Source organism: Desmodus rotundus, chromosome 9 (genome assembly GCF_022682495.2).
Source record: "Desmodus rotundus isolate HL8 chromosome 9, HLdesRot8A.1, whole genome shotgun sequence".
Classification (NCBI taxonomy): domain Eukaryota; kingdom Metazoa; phylum Chordata; class Mammalia; order Chiroptera; family Phyllostomidae; genus Desmodus; species Desmodus rotundus.
The window spans coordinates 41621222-41637220 of NC_071395.1; the positions used below are offsets into that span (position 1 = coordinate 41621222).

Genomic DNA, 15999 nt, shown 5'->3' on the forward strand with positions numbered 1-15999 from the left:
ATATTTTCATCCAGTATATCTCTTCCACAAAGAGAAGTCGTTTGTAAAATTGCTAATAATATTGCTACTCTAAGTACACTAGTTCCTTGAAACACATAGACAAGTCAATCCAAAAACTTAAGGAGAAAGCCACGTGGATTTCTAAAGTAAATTCTGATGGTGTATTGGATTTATAACGCTGGTTGATTCTGAAACCCCGGAAAGTATGCAGATTAGTCTAAATCTACTGTTTGGTGTTCTATTAAGAGCAGTTTTAATTAAAAACTGTATAAATCAAAAATAAAAATTTCAAGAGGATGACAGAGGCCAAATAAATTATCATCTTTAACTCATATTTTGTTTACACTCTAGGGTTTAATATATTAAAATAAACATTCTTGAAGTATAATATTCATGCAGATGTTATAGTATCTTATTATCTCAAACACTGCACAGCTTTTGTATCAAGCATCTCCCAGTTTGAATCTCTAGGTTAATTAAGATTTTGTATAGGGACTACGGCCCCCAAATTTCAATCATCTCCTCTCCCTGAATTTTTCAATCATTAAGCCAAGCACTGGGCTTATAATTTAAGAGCATGGCTGACTATTCAAACAACTACCGTGGAATTGTCTTTTGAAAATGCTCAAAATAATTTTATTAGTAAGGAGATATCCCAAGTTGGCTTCCTTGCAAAAGGACTCAGAGACAGTGATGAGCATGCAGGATGGTTATCAGGTAGTGCCCCTGAAATCAACACCTGTGAAAGATTGGATGTGTGGGAATGAATTTGTCCTCACTGACAGAGAGATATGACCTTTGTCCCAGGTCCTGGGAGGTAACCCTTAAGCCCTTGAAATTTAGCTAGTGACAGAAAGGATTTGTTATTTGTGGTGGATCCCATGGACCATATTTGATAGTTTATGCTAATGAGATGACTGAAGATGGAAATTGCTTGTTCCAAAGAGACCATGTATATGAAGGGTTGGTACTTTAGGCTAAGTGGTGGCAGCCAAACGTCTGGGGAGGGAGGCTGGAGAATGAGTTCAAAATATGGGATATAATTCAATTTATCCCACCAATGATATGAAGCCTCAATAAATTCTCTGGACATTGAAACTCAGGTGTGCTACCTGGTTAGCAAGACTCTGAATTTTGTCTCACATTGTGGCCAGGAGGAGGTAATGGACCTGAGCCCCCTGGGGAGAGGACAAGAAGCTTTACCTATGGGAACTTTCAGATATTTCCCCATGTGTCTTCCTCTGACTAGTTTTATTTTTTATGCTTTTGCTATAAGAAATCATAATTCTGGCACTGTCCTAAGTTCTGTGGCTCATTCTGGTGAACCTGAGGGAATTCCCTTGCTTTAAGTCATTCTAGCAAATTATTGTATGTGAGGGAGTCCCTTAATTGTGTCCAACTGGTCTGAAGTGAGGGTAGCCCTGGGACTCCTGAACTTGTGGGTGGTGTCTGAAGTGAAGAAAGTCCTGCAGAGAATGTTCCCTCATTCTGTGGTTTCGTGAACACTTTGTAACAAGGGAGAGCAGTGGAAAAGCAAGCCAAGTTGAAGCCCATCAGAGGCCTCCTAAAGTCCCTAGGGAGCTCTGGACCTAGGATGATCCTTCAGAGTTGGCTGGCACTGGTGCCAAGGGACCAAATGACATGACTAATCATAGATGGGCTATGATGGAAGTACGGAGTCTAAATAAGTAAGTTCCCAATTCCACTATGGCTGTACTAAGAGGAAAAACTGGGTAGACATAAACAGAGAGCCATATGGGTACATATACACTATGTGAGTGAAGATTCAGGATTTTTTATTGCACATATTTGATCTTGCTGCTTATTTCAGGCCTAAGAACCAAAAAAGATGTCAGGGGTGTTGAGATTAGGCTATTCTTTGGATCACCCTCCATAGGGCACTCTTGATGTCTCTGTTCCTCAGGCTGTAGATGAAGGGGTTCAGCATGGGGGTGACAACAGTGTACATGATCGAGGCCACCGCACCTTTCCTCAGGGAAGATGACACAGCAGAACTGAGGTACACCCCAAGGCCTGTTCCATAAAATAAGCAAACAACTGACAGGTGAGACCCACAGGTGGAGAAGGCCTTATACTTCCCTCCTGATGATGGGACTCTCAGAATGGAGGAAACAATTCGTGTATATGAGAAAAGAATCCCTGAGAGTGGAACACCACCAAAGATGACTCCAATAAAATAGGTCAATATGTTATTGGTAGAGGTGTCAGAACAGGCAAGGTTGAGGAGTTGAGAAGGGTCACAAAAGAAATGAGGAATTTCCACATCTACACAGAAGGTAACTTGTGACACCATCAAATAGTGCAGCTGGGAGTCCAAAAGGCTGAAGAAAAATGACAGCAGGACACACAAGCCACAGAGGCGGGGGTTCATGATGACCAGGTAGTGTAGAGGCTGACAAATGGCCACCAACCGGTCATAAGCCATCACAGCCAGAAGTAGACTGTCCAAACTTGCAAACAGAGAAGAAAAGGTGACCTGAGTTAGGCAGCCTGCATAGGTGATGGATTTGCTGTGTGTCTGTAGTTTCACCAGCATGTTGGGGACCGTAGTGCTGCTGAAACTGATGTCAGCCAGGGACAAATTGGAAAGGAAGAAGTACATAGGTGTGTGGAGGTGGGAGTCAGAGATGACAGCCAGGATGATGAGCAGGTTCCCCAGCATGGTCACCAGGTACATGGCCAGGAACAGCACAAACAGAAGAGGCTGCAGCTCTGGATCATCTGTCAGTCCCAGGAGGAAGAATTGGGAGCCACCTGTTCGATTCTGTGGTACTATGCAGATAGGATGCAGTTTGAGAAAGAAGAGAGTGTTGAATAAATGAAACAAGTGTAGACACATCCATTTTTTTGTATTCAAGCAATTCACAAATAAAGTATTTACACTGGAGCTTGAGACCAGCCACCACCACCCCTTAATCTTCAGCAGCATTTCTCAGTTGTGAACTCTTTCAGAACTCTTTCCTTGTGGGTGTCTGGGCTGTTTACCTGTTTCTATAAACATCCACTTTAGAGACCCTGGCTCAAAGAATATTAGAGAAGAAAGGACACTTGAGGTTAAAAAATCCCATCAACAGAGCAAAATATCACCCTTCTATTTTGAAAGTAAAAATATGGAATGGGACATATTGTTTCCTAAGAAAAAATCCTCTTAATTAGAAGATGCTCAGAAGCACTTGAATGCACTTTATCTCACTCAGATGCAGTCCCAGAAATTCCCTTAATTTAGAATTAGTCTTGAAGAGCTAAAACCACTTTAACTATATTCTAACTTAAAATAAAATATTCATAAGCAGATATGTTTTTGTATGGCAATATCTTCAAGGGTTTTCATCTTTACTTGGATTTAGGACATCCATCGTCCTTGGAGATAATTGTTCGCTCAAGTGTGAGGGTTGTCTGGTCAATGTCCTTCAACTGTAACTCAGAGATGTATATTTTTGACCTTGGTGGACTTCACATTTTGAAACACATGTCTTTGAAATGCACAAAATCATACAGCACCCCTGATCCTAAAGATGGTGTTAGTTTACAATGCACTGATGATTAAATAGTAATTCACTTTCATGAGTACTCTGTACTCATTTTTCTTTGTGAAACTTATTATCTATCAGTGATACACAATCTCAGAGAAACATCTGAGCTTCAGTTTGCACTTTACTGTTTTTGTTCATTGTGGCTGGTAAAACTTACATTTCTCTCTAACCACCATCATCTGTGAAGTGTTGATTTCTGATCAAATCCAACCCTCTAATGAGCTGTTGAGAAACTGAGGACAAAGCCAGGCTCAAATCATATGTTGGTCTTCCTATGCCAGCCTAAGGCATTTCAAGTCAATTCTTCCTGAGAGAGGGATTGCATTTCTTCTCAGTTCAGCTCCCTGAAGGCTACTCAGGTCATTTCTCCTGACAGGTCAAAACATGATGAATTACTGAAGCATTACATTGTCAACATATTTCTTCCTCTGTGTGACATCCTAGGTTCCTATGGATATAGCTGATCATTTCTAATTTGTAAATACTACCTACATTTACATAAACTACAATCAAAACTATTTTACATCAAAAATGATATAACTTGGCAAATTCAATAGAGAAAAGAACAAAAACTAATATTACAACATTTGGGGAGTTTGCTCATCTGTAAAATAGGTATATTAATTGAACTGACATTATAGGACTGTTGTAAGAAAGAAAATTAAATTATTTTTTCCATTTTTTAAATGTTATTGTTGTTCAAGTACAGTTGCCTGCTTTTCTCCTCCCTCTCACCCCACCCCAGACATCCCCACTTCCCTCCCCTTATTCTATCCCCCCTTCTTAATACAAATAAATTATAAAAGTAAAATAGTTAAACAGTGGTTACCAATGCTGGTTGATACTATAATTACCTATCCATCTTTTAAAATTTAGAGATCAGTGATATAAGCCAGTCAGAGAAACACAAGTACCATATGATTTCACTCATATGTGGAATCAAATGCACAAACTGAACTAACAAGCAAAATAGAGACACACTCATAGATAGAGAGCAGAATCAGAGCTCTGCGGGGGGAGGGTTTGGGGAGGGGGAATGAGCAAAAATGAAAGGGAGAGCAAGAAATTATGGACACAGACAACAGTGTGGTGATTGAGGTGGAATGAGTCGGTATAGGTGGAAAAAGATTTAGGGGAGATAAATGGTAATGGAAAAAATACAATAAAAAATAATAATAAAAAAAATTTAGTGATAGGCTGTCCATAAGCTGGAACCAGTTAAATCAGAAATTCCACACGTAAGTCCTTTTTGCATACTATCATAAAGACAGAGCAGACAACCATTGTCAGACAATTAGTAAATGTATTAATGTTATCAATTCTTTTCAATACCACTTTTAATCACTACCCATATTAAAATATAAATATTTAATAATACATGCAGTAGAATTTATATATTTTTTATTGTTGTTCAATTACAATTGTCCCCATTTAGACTCTGCCCTACCCACCCTCCACCTCCTACATTCAATCTTCCCACCCACCCTTGTCTTTGTCCATGGGTCCTTTATACATATATTACTGATAAAACTTGAGGCTTTTTCCTATCTCTGCATGATCTTGCCCTGCGCTTCAGTTGTCCAAAGGCAAAAACTGTCATGAATCTGGTGGATGCATTTGCCTTTCAATGTTTTTGTATTGGTAGTGATTTACATATTCATAGCAGTTTTCCTAAAACTAACCTAAATACTCACATACTACACATACAGTTCCTTGAGTTCTCATTTACCACAGCTTTGCATTTTAAGTTTCTCTGTGAAATACATATATTTATTTCAGCACTTTATTTTTTTAATATTGTATTTATTTATTTTTAGAGAGGGGAAGGGAGGGAGAAATACATCAAGGTGTAGTTGCCTCTCGTACACCCCCAACTGGGGACCTGGCCTGAAACCCAGGCATGTGTCCTTACTGGGAATTGAACCAGTGACCTTTCAGTTCACAGGTTGGTGGTCAGTCCACTGAACCACACCAGCCAGGGCACATTTCAGCACTTTAAATGATGCACAGCATTACCTGTGGAATAACCTTCATTTTATTCTTTTTTTATGTTTTTTTATTATTTTATTGTTGTTCAATTAGAGTTGTCTGCATTTACTCCCCACCACTCCTCCCCCTCCACTGAAGCCAAACCCTCCTCCCTCCCTTGCTTCCACCCACCTTGGGTTTTGTCCAGGTGTCCGCTATAGTTGTTCCTGAAAACCCTTCCCCCATTCTTCAAATTTTTATTGTGACAATGCTAAGAAAATTCTTGTGCCCCTCTCATAACACACATGTGCGAGTTTCTTAACGATATGCACCTTAAAGATAAAAGAATTGTTTCAGTTGTAGAAAATTGGTATATGTGCAATTTTACTATTAATTACCTATATTTATTTTCCCAATAGAAAAATGAGGCAAAAAATGATTGCCAAGGAATGAAATCAGCAAGTTCCCTGACGTCTGACTAGCAGTAGACTTTCCATGGTAGAGCCACATCAAAGTTCCCATCTCGTATGGGGAACGGTGTTTCCATATCTCACCTTTACAAAATGTGCTCACACAGGTGTGACTATTCATAGAAACCCCTAGTAGTATCCACACACTCATTCAGTAAAGGTCCCTGCAAACCACTGGGCCCATTTTGCTAATTCACAGGTGAACTCACCCAATGCCAAGAGAAGGAATTAGCGGTTGAGGCTCTCAGGTTTGCTCATCTGAGGATGAAGCAGGTTTGGAAAGAAACCATTGTTGTGCTACAGTGGAGGGGACAGAGCCCTGGTGGGAATCAGGGACTGACTCCCCCAGCTGTCACCTGCTCAATGTGAAGTGTATGTGATCTCTCCACCCCTCTGGGCAGGTATCTCTTACATAGAAATGGGAGAATAACACCCACCTCTGGGAAATGCGTGGCACCTAACAGAGGTTTGCCCTCAAGAAATGTTCAGTCATGCTTCTGAAATCACATTGAAATAGTGGGTTTATTGATGAAAACCATCGTGAGAAAGGTGTAATGACATATTATTCCATCAGATCACAGCGAGGGGAGGCAGCCTCTCAGGTCCCAGGTAATTTGTTCACAGAGTGAGTGGAAATCCTAACATGTCTCAGTCCACACAGTAAGATTTACTTCTCTTTTCTTTTCCTCAATTTTTTTCATATTGATGAAAATCAGCACAGTTTTTCTTTATGTTTAAGTGTTAGATTCTACTAATGAAAATGGATAGGTTTCTTAGAAAATCGGTGCCATTGATGTATGCAGGAACAGTTGTATCTCCCGTCTAGTCCTACGAGACACTGCTGGAAGACTGAAAGCACGGGAGGACAACACCTGCTGTGTGGAAGCAACATCGCCTACTCTCTGCCTCTGAGATCCAAGGCAGAGCCTGTTCGATGTTTAACAGAGATTGTTCTTCTGTGCCGAGCAGAGTGTAGGTCCTGGGGGATCAGAAATGAATTGGACCCTTGTTTCCCTCCATAGATTCAGAAGCTGCCTGTACAAGGACCAAAATATCTGAAACTTTCCTTGTTGGTGCCCTCCCATCTGTTTCCCCAACTCTCCTATTTGTCTGAATGACAAAAGAGAAAATGCCCCTTCTCCATCCATCATCCCCACAGTACTCACTGGGCTGTTCTGTCTCTGCTGGAGTAGGACCAGGCAGTGAGAATCCACTGCCCCTGCCCTGCGTGGGCACTGGAGGTTCAGGCTCTGTTCCCAGGGCTGGCAGTTTGGCTGCATTCATCACGGGCCTCCTGATGCAGTGATGTGAGAGGAGAAAACTCAGATGTGAAGCCCACTGGACTGAGACGGGGAACTTCAAGGACTGGAGGAGAAGCTGATGATCTGTTCTTGCATGGACTTGGGAGCTCAATGCTCAGAGCTCATAATTAGCCAAATCGGTCTGTGTCATCTGAGTCTCTGAGGACTTGCTATTATTAACAGAAGAGGAAAATGGAAGGTACCTTCAAGGTCTTGGCCCTTCCCCTTCTCAGGAGGAAGCTCCCCTATACTCCTCACTTCAGACTTCCAAGTTGAAGGAATTTCACAAATTCAGACAAATTTTTTCAGTTAAAAAAAGCAATGTCTGACTTGTATGTCTGCTCATTCACTGGATTGATCATTCTATGTGAAGATAATTATGTTGTCTCTCCCAAGAATACGATATAATTTCCATTTTCTCATTTAAGATATGTCTCTAAAGAGAAACTTTCTGTTTTTCTTCTCTAGTCTGCTTTGGGATTTTGGATATTGTGCATTAAGAGATGTGTTGTTGTTGCTATTGTGAAAGACAGCCAAAATCCTAACTTTTCCATAGAATTTATGTTTGTCATTAAATTAGAAATCCATCTACTTTGATGTGCTAAATGGCTATTTTCATAAATCCATCTGGGGGTCTCACAGATGTCTGTTCGAGATGTATGTCTGCAGTCATTTCAAGTCCTTTTTTCCTTTTCTATATTGAATTTATTGGGGTGGCATTGGTTAGTAAAATTATATAGCTGTCAAGTGCACAGTTCTATAGTACATCACTTGTATATTGTATTGTGTGTTCACCACCCCAAGTCAAGTTTCCTTCCATCCTCATTTAATCCCCTGATCACCCCTCTACCTCGCCCACACCTTTTCCCTCTGGTAACCACCATACTGTTGTCTGTGTCTCTATGGATTTTTCCTTTTCTCTTCTTGTCTTTTCTTTTCTTTTTTTAGCTTAATCTCCTCACCATTTAGCTCCTCTACCCTCTTTCCCCTCTGACAGCTGTCCATTCATTCTTGGTATCTATAAGTCTGTTTCTAGTTTGTTTGTTAGTTGATATTGTTCATTAGATTCCACATGTAAGTGAAACAATATGGTACCTGTTTTTCTCTGACTGACCTATTTCACTTAGCATACTACTCTCCATGTCTAATAATAATAATAATAAAAACAAAGGTATAAAAAAACTTTAAAAAATAATCCTCCAGGTCCATCCATGTTGTCACAAGAAGTAAGAATTCCCTTCTAATTACAGCCAAGGAGCGTTTCATTGTGTAAATGTGCCACAACTTTTTTATTCACTCAGCTCCTGGTGGACACTTAGGCTGCTTCCAAGTCTTGGCACTTGTCAATAACACTGCAATGAACACTGAGGTGCATATATTCTTTCAAAACAGTGTTTTGGGATTCTTTGGATATATCTTCAGAAGTAGAATCTTTGTGACATAAAGCAGTTCCATTTCTAATTTTTTGAGCAAACTCCATACTGTTTTCCATAGTGACCGCATCAATCTGCTTTCCCACCAACAGTTCAGGAGGGTTCCCATTTCTCCACATCCTCACGAACACTTCCTGCTTGTTGATTTTTTTTTAACTTTAAAAAAGCTTTTTTTAAATGTATTTATTGATTATGCTATTACAGTTGTCCCATTTCCCTCCCCCTCACCACTCCACCCTGCTCACCCCCTCCCTCTCATATTCCCCCCCAATAGTTCATGTCCATGGGTCATACTTATAAGTTCTTTGGCTTTACATTTCTTACACTATTCTTACCCTCCCCCTGTCTATTTTCCACCTATCATCTATGCTACTTATTCTCTGTACCTTTCCCTCCCTCTCCCCCTCCCACTCCCCTATTGACAACCCTCCATGTGATCTCCATCTCTATGGTTCTGTTCCTGTTCTAGTTGTTTGCCTAGTTTGCTCTTGTTTTTGTTTTAGGTGTGGTCATTAATAACTGTGAGTTTGCTGTCATTTTTACTGTTCCTATTTTTGATCTTTTTCTTAGGTAAGTCCCTTTAACATTTCATATAATAAGGGCTTGGTGATGATGAACTCCTTTAACTTGACCTTATGTGAGAAGCACTTTATCTTCCCTTCCATTCTAAATGATAGCTTTGCTGGATACAGTAATCTTGGATGTAGGTCCTTGCCTTTCATGACTTGGAGACTTCTTGCCAGCCCCTTCTTGCCTGTAAGGTCTCTTTGGAGAAATCAGCTGACAGTCTTATGGGAACCCCTTTGTAGGTAACTGTGCCCTTTTCTCTTGCTGCTTCTAAGATTCTCTCCTTATCTTTAATCTTGGCTAATGTAATTATGATGTGCCTTGGTGAATTCCTCCTTGGGTCCAGCTTCTTTGGGACTCTCTGAGCTTCCTGGACTTCCTGGAAGTCTATTTCCTTTGCCAGATTAGGGAAGTTCTCCATTATTTGTTGAAATAAATTTTCAATTTTTTGTTCTTCCTCTTCTCCTTCTGGCACCCCTATAATTCGGATGTTGGAACATTTTAAAAAGTCCTGGAGGTTCCTAAGCCTCTCCTCATTTTTCCGAATTCTTGTTTCTTCATTCTTTTCTGGTTGGATGTTTCTTTCTTCCTTCTGGTCCATACCATTGATTTGAGTCCCAGTTTCCATCGCATCACTATTGGTTCCCTGTACATTTTCCTTTGTTTCTCTTAGCATACGCTTCATTTTTTCATCTAGTTTTCGAACAGATTCAACCAATTCTGTGAGCATATTGATAACCAGTGTTCTGAACTGTGCATCTGATAGGTTGGCTATCTCTTCCTGGCTTAGTTGTATTTTTTCTGGAGCTTTGAAGTGTTCTGTCATTTGGGCCTTTTTTTTTTCTTTGTCTTGGCGCGTCTGTTACTTAAAGGGGCGGAGCTGTAGGTGTGCCCTGGGGCGGGGTAACACTGTTCACTGCCCTGTGACACTGTACGTGGGGGAGGGGCTGAGAGGGAGCAATGGCGCCCGCTCTCCTCTCCACCCCATCTCAATACTTCACTCTGCTACCCACAATCAAACTGGGCACCTCTGGTACTGGTTCCCGAGTGGGTGGGCTTGTGCACGCCCTATGACCCTGTGGGTCCCTCCAACGACCTCTCCTGTGAGGCTGGGAGTCTCTCCTGCTGCCGCCCCAACCCCCACAGGCGTTTTCAATCAGAGAGTTGAGGCTTTATTTCCCTGCGCTGGAGCCCTGGCTTGCGCGATCTGCTTCGCTCCCTGCTGTTTGTCCAGTTTATCTGCGCGCAAATGTGGGACCTCGGGGTGCTATCCGCCGCTCTGCCTGCCCCGTTCTTCGCCACTCTGAGTCCGGCCCTCTCGGTTTATCTGTGCGAATGTGGGGCCACAGGGTCTGCTAGTGGTCAGACTGCCTGGCCCGTTCATCCCACACTCCGCCAGTCTCGGTCCCGCCAGGGCCACGCGAGTCCTCTCTGCCCCAGCTGCTCGTCTCTGACCCTCCTACCGGTCTGGATGAATGTTTATTCTTTATCTCCTTGGTGTTGGTTTCCTTGCCGTTTGATTTTCTGTCAGTTCTGGTTGTGCGAGGAGGCACAGTGTGTCTACCTACGCTGCCATCTTGGTTCTCAGTCCGATTTTTTTTAACTTTTTAATTGTTGTTCAGGTAGTTGTCTCCATGTTTCCCCCATCACTCCCCCTACCTCAACCATCCCTACTTCCCACCCTTGATCCTACCCCTCATTGGTTTTGTCCACGTGTCCTTTATAGATGTTCCTGAAAACTCTTCCCCCCTCCCCCATTATCTCCTCTGGTTGCTGTCAGTTTATTCTTAATTTCAATGTCCCTGGTTTATTTATTGATGATCGCCATTCTGACAGTAGTTAGGCAATATGTCATTGTGGTTTTAATTGGCATTGGATCTCCGGTGATTAGCGATGTCGAGCATCTTTTCATATGTCTATTGGCCATCTGTATGTCCTCTTTGGAGAAGTGTCTATTCAGATCCTTTGCCCATTTTTTGATTGGATTGCTTGTTTTGTTTTTTGGTTTGAGTTGCACAAATTTATAAATGTGGGATATTAACCCTTTGTAATTGGCAAGTATGTTCTCCCATTCATTGGGTTGTCCTTTCAATTTGGTTTAATTTGCTGTGCAAAATATTTTTATTTTGATGCAGTCCCATTTCTTTATTCTTTCATTTCCCTTGCCCAAACAGATATATCAGAGAAATATTGCTAAATATTGAGAAATGTCTGAGATTTTACTGCTTATACTCCTAGGATTTTTATGTTTTCAAGTCTAACATTTAAGTCTTTAATTCATTTTGAGTTTATTCTTGTGCATGGTATGAGAAGGTGGTCACATTTAATTTTTTTTGCATGTATCTATCCAATTTTTCCAACACCATGTATTGAATAGACTACGTTTACCGCTGACAAAGGAGGAAGGAAAATACAATGTTAATTGACCATAAATGCATGGGATTATTTCTACGCTCTCTGTTCTGTTCCATGGATCTGTATGTCAGTACCATGTTGTTTTGATTACTTTCACCTTGTTGTGTAATTTGATATCAGATAGCATGATTCCTCCAAATTTCTTCTTCTTTTTTGAAATTGCTGTGGCTACTCTGGGTCTTTTGTGCTTCCATATAAATTTTAGGATTATGTGTTCTAGTTCTGAGAAATATACCATTGGTATTTTTATAGGAATTGCATTGAATCTATAGATTGATTTGGGTAGTATTGGCATTTTAATAGTGCTTATTATCCATGGGCACTATCTTTGCTTCCATTTATTTGTATTTTCTTCAATCTGCCTTCAGATTTTTTGGGGGTTGGGGGAGGATTTTCCTTTTTCTTTTATTGTTTATGCCGTTACCGTTGATACCATTTTTTCTCCATTTCCCCACATCTGCCTAGCCCCACTGAGTTGCAGCCTCAGTCAAGGCCTGGCAGGTCCACTCTAGATTCTGGAAGACAGAAGAAAATGCATGGTGCCATGGGGATGCTTGACATACCTTTATTCACAGGTGGGCGAGCCATGCACACTGCAAGCAGCATGTCTCTCTGCATGTCTCTGCAAGTGTCTGCATGTCACCCGTCCCCTTGTGTGACACACAGTGTACCCCTTGCTCCCCAGTGTGGCACACAGCATGGAGCCCCTAGCCCCTTTTAAATACTAGAACAAAGCAAGTGAGCTTAGAGCCAGAAAATTATATAACATAGCATAATTCTGCCCATGCGAGCCCACTTCTTGTTATGGGAACAGTTTATCACACCCAGTCTTGAGGCTATGAGAATACTACTTCTCAGGCCCATTCAAGGTTATGGCGACACTGCTTCCCTTAGCTACCCAGACATCTGGGTGAGGAAGTCAGACTGCCTCCACTTACCCTACATTCACCCTCTTCCCATCCCAAGCCAATCCCCATATTGTTGTCCGTGTCCACGGGTTTTCCATAATGTTCTTTGGTTAATCCATTCACCATCTTTCATCCTGTCCCCCATTCTCCTTTGCAGCTCCTGTCAGTCTGTTTTATGTACCTAAGCTTCTGTTACTATATTGTCAATAGTTTACTGTGTTCTTTAGATTTCATATGTAAGTGAGATCATGTGGTATTTTTCTTTCATTTCTACAGATTCTTATAACTTTCCCAGTACAGGTTTTTTATATTCTTGGTTACATTTATTCCTAGCTATTTTATTTTTGATGCAGTTGTAAATGTGATTGTAGTCTTAGTTTATTTTTTTTCTGAGTGCTATTAGTATATAAAAATGCAACTATTTCTGGATATTTATTTTGTATACTGCTACTTTACTGAATTCATTGATCAGTTCTAGTAGGTTTCTTTGGAGGAATTTTTAGGGTTCTCTAATATACGATGTCATGTCATCTACAAATAATGACAGTTTTACTTCTTCCTTTCCAACTGGATGACCATCCCAATGCAAACCCCATAGTGTTGTCCATGTCCACAGGTTTTCCATGAATGTTCTTTGGTTAATCCCTTCACTGTCTTTCATCCCATCCCCCATTCTCCTTTCCAGCTGCAGTCAGTCTGTTTTATGTACCTAAGCTTTCTTCTTCGTGGCTGATTGGTGTGGCTAGAACTTCCAATTCTATGTTGAGGAAGAGTGTTGAAAGCAGACATCCCTGTTTATTCCTGATCTTAAGGGAAACACTTTTAGTTTTTGTCTATTGAGTATGATGTTGGCTGTGATTTTGTTATACTTGGACTTTATCTTGTTGAGGCATGTTTCCTGTATACCCACTTTGCTGAGAGTTTTTACCACAGATGGGTGCTCGATTTTATCAGTTGCTTTTTCTGAATCTATTGACATAATCATGAGATTTCTATCCTTTAATTTATTTAGGTGATATATCTCATTTATTGATTTGTGAATGTACCAAACACGTATCCCTAGAATATAACTCACTTGATCATGGGGTATGATCTTTTTAATGTATTGCTAGATCAAGTTAGCTAGTATCTTGTTGAGGACAATACTGTTGAGTTCATTACACATATTGGCCATAATTTTATTTCTTATGGACCTGAAACTCTTATTTCTTTATTTATTTCTTTGTAACATATGGCTTACAACTAGGGTACTGCTGGCTTCATAAATGACTGTGGGAGTCTTCCATCCTCTTGAATTTTTTGAAGGGTACGTGTTAGTTCTTCTTTAAATGTTTGGTAAAATTCACCTGTGAAGCCATCAGGTCCAGGACTTTTGTTTGGGGGGAGTTTGTTTTTTATTATTACTGCTATAAGTTCAGTACTTGTAAATCTATCTATTCAGAATTTCTGATACTTCTTGATTCAGGTTTGGAAAATTGTGTGTTTCTAAGAATTTATCCATTTTATCCAGATAGTTTAATTTGTTGGCCTATAGGTTTTCAGAAGATTTTCTTACTATCCCTTGTCTTTTGTTGGAGTCAGTTGTCACTCCTCCTCTTTCATTTCTGATTTTACAATATTTATTTGGGTCCTGTCTCTTTTTTTCTTGATGAGTCTGGTTAAAGAGTTTTCAATCTTGTTTACCTTTCCAAAGAAACAGCTCTTGGTTCCATTGACCTTTGGCACTGCATTGTAGGGTCTTTTTCACTTAATTCTGCTCCACTCTTTATTATTTATTTCTCCTACTCACTTGGGGCTTTGTTTGTTGTTCTTTTTCTAGTTGTTTTAAGTGTAAAGGAAGAATCCTTATTTGAGGTTCTTCTAGTTCCTCATGGTAGACCTGTAATGCTATGAATTCCCCTCTTAGGTCTACTTTCACTGTGCCCCACACATTCTGGGTTGTTGTGTTCTCATTCTCATTTGTTTCAAGGTATTTTTTAAATGTTTTCCTTGATCTTACCATTAATCCATTTGTTGTTTAGTAACATGTTATTTAGCTTGCATGTCTGTGTGTTGTCCAGTTTTTCTTCTGATTGTTTTCTGGTTTCATATCATTATGTTTAGAGAAGATGATTGATGTGATCTCAATCGTCTTAAATTTCATGAGACTTGTGTTCTATCCTGACATGTGATCTGTTCAGGAAAACTTTGCACATGTCCTTGAAAATAATACATATTTTGTTCATTGGGGTAGAATGCTCTGAAGATAACCATTAAATCCATCTGATCTGGTGTATCCTTTATGGCTGCTGATTCCTTGTGATTTTCTATCTGCACAATCTGTTCATTGATGTCAATGGGTGTTAAAATCCCCTACTATGACTGTTTTAGTGTCCATCTCTCCCTTTATGTCCATCAAGATTTACTTTATATATTTAGGTGCTCCTGAGATGGGTGCATAAATGTTCTCAAGAGTTATGTCCTCTTGTTACAGTGCTCCACTTATCATTATGTAGTGTCTTCCTTACTGCAGCCTTTGTTTTAAAGTGCAGCATGGAGGTCATTGGGCCTCTCCAGGATTTGTTGTTCAAGGTCCTAAGATAGTGTCCCTCAAAGATCTGATCCTTTGGCATGCTTTTCAAAGTAGTTTCTCAGGATCCATCAATCAATGTCTAGGCAGCTACTGAAAAGCATTAAAAAGAAAAACTCACATAGATTCTTGCAAGCCAATGTTCATAGCAGAATTAGCCAGAATATTAAAACAATCTAAGTGTCCACCAACAGGTGAATGGATAAACAACATGAAATATATATGCAATGGAACATTATTCAAATTTTTTAAAAGAATGAAATTCTGAATCACGTGCCATGTAGTTGAAACTTGAAACCATTTTGCTCAGTGAGATATGCCAGACACAAAAGGATAGGTATCATATGAATTCACTTTTATGTGGTACCTAAAATAAGCAAATTCATAGAGGTAGAAGTGGAATACAGGTTTCAATGGGGAGGGGGTGGAAGAATGGGGAGTTGGTGTTAATAAGTATAGAGCTTCTCTTTGGGATGATGAAAAAGGTGTGGAAATAGATACGAGTAATGGTTTCCTGATATTGTGAATATACTTAACACTACAAAATTATATATTTTAAAATGATTAAAATGGGAGTTCTGGCCAAGATGGAGGCATAGGTAGAAAAACCCTTTGCTTCCTCACACAACCAAAAGGAGCATAACAACCCATGTAAAATCAATAAACAACCAAAAGTACCAGAAAATCAAACTGCATGGAACTCCACATACAAGGAATTAAAGAAAAAATCAACCGAGACAACCAGACAGGTGAGGCGGACCTCATGGGCTGTCTCAGAAAAATCGTGGCGAGGCAGCTGAGGTGCAGGGCTGAC

The 15999-nt window shown here is 40.2% G+C and overlaps 1 protein-coding gene across 2 annotated transcripts; it reads right to left on the minus strand.

Moving 5' to 3' along the window:
- Window positions 1–1295: 1295 nt before the first annotated feature.
- On the minus strand, window positions 1296–7422 carry LOC128779289 (olfactory receptor 7E178). Of its 2 annotated transcripts, XM_053911752.1 has the most exons (3): window positions 7159–7235; window positions 3712–3923; window positions 1296–2793 (listed from the first exon to the last, which is right to left on the minus strand). In XM_053911752.1, the coding sequence occupies exons 2-3, from the start codon at window positions 3731–3733 to the stop codon at window positions 1868–1870; spliced, it is 948 nt and encodes a 315-aa protein (XP_053767727.1). In that variant the 5' UTR covers window positions 3734–3923; window positions 7159–7235; the 3' UTR covers window positions 1296–1867. The 2 variants fall into 2 exon arrangements, with proteins under 2 accessions (XP_053767727.1, XP_053767726.1); XM_053911751.1 differs by lacking the exon at window positions 3712–3923 and having other exon boundaries at window positions 7159–7422.
- Window positions 7423–15999: the final 8577 nt, after the last annotated feature.

Bases quoted from the DNA above. Each gene is read 5' to 3' on its own strand.
- LOC128779289 (XM_053911751.1), bottom strand. From the start codon at position 7,276: ATGAATGCAGCCAAACTGCCAGCCCTGGGAACAGAGCCTGAACCTCCA. The intron at 2,794-7,158 runs GTGAGTACTGTG...CTATCTGCATAG, and splicing joins AGCAGAGACAGAACAGCCCA to TACCACAGAATCGAACAGGT.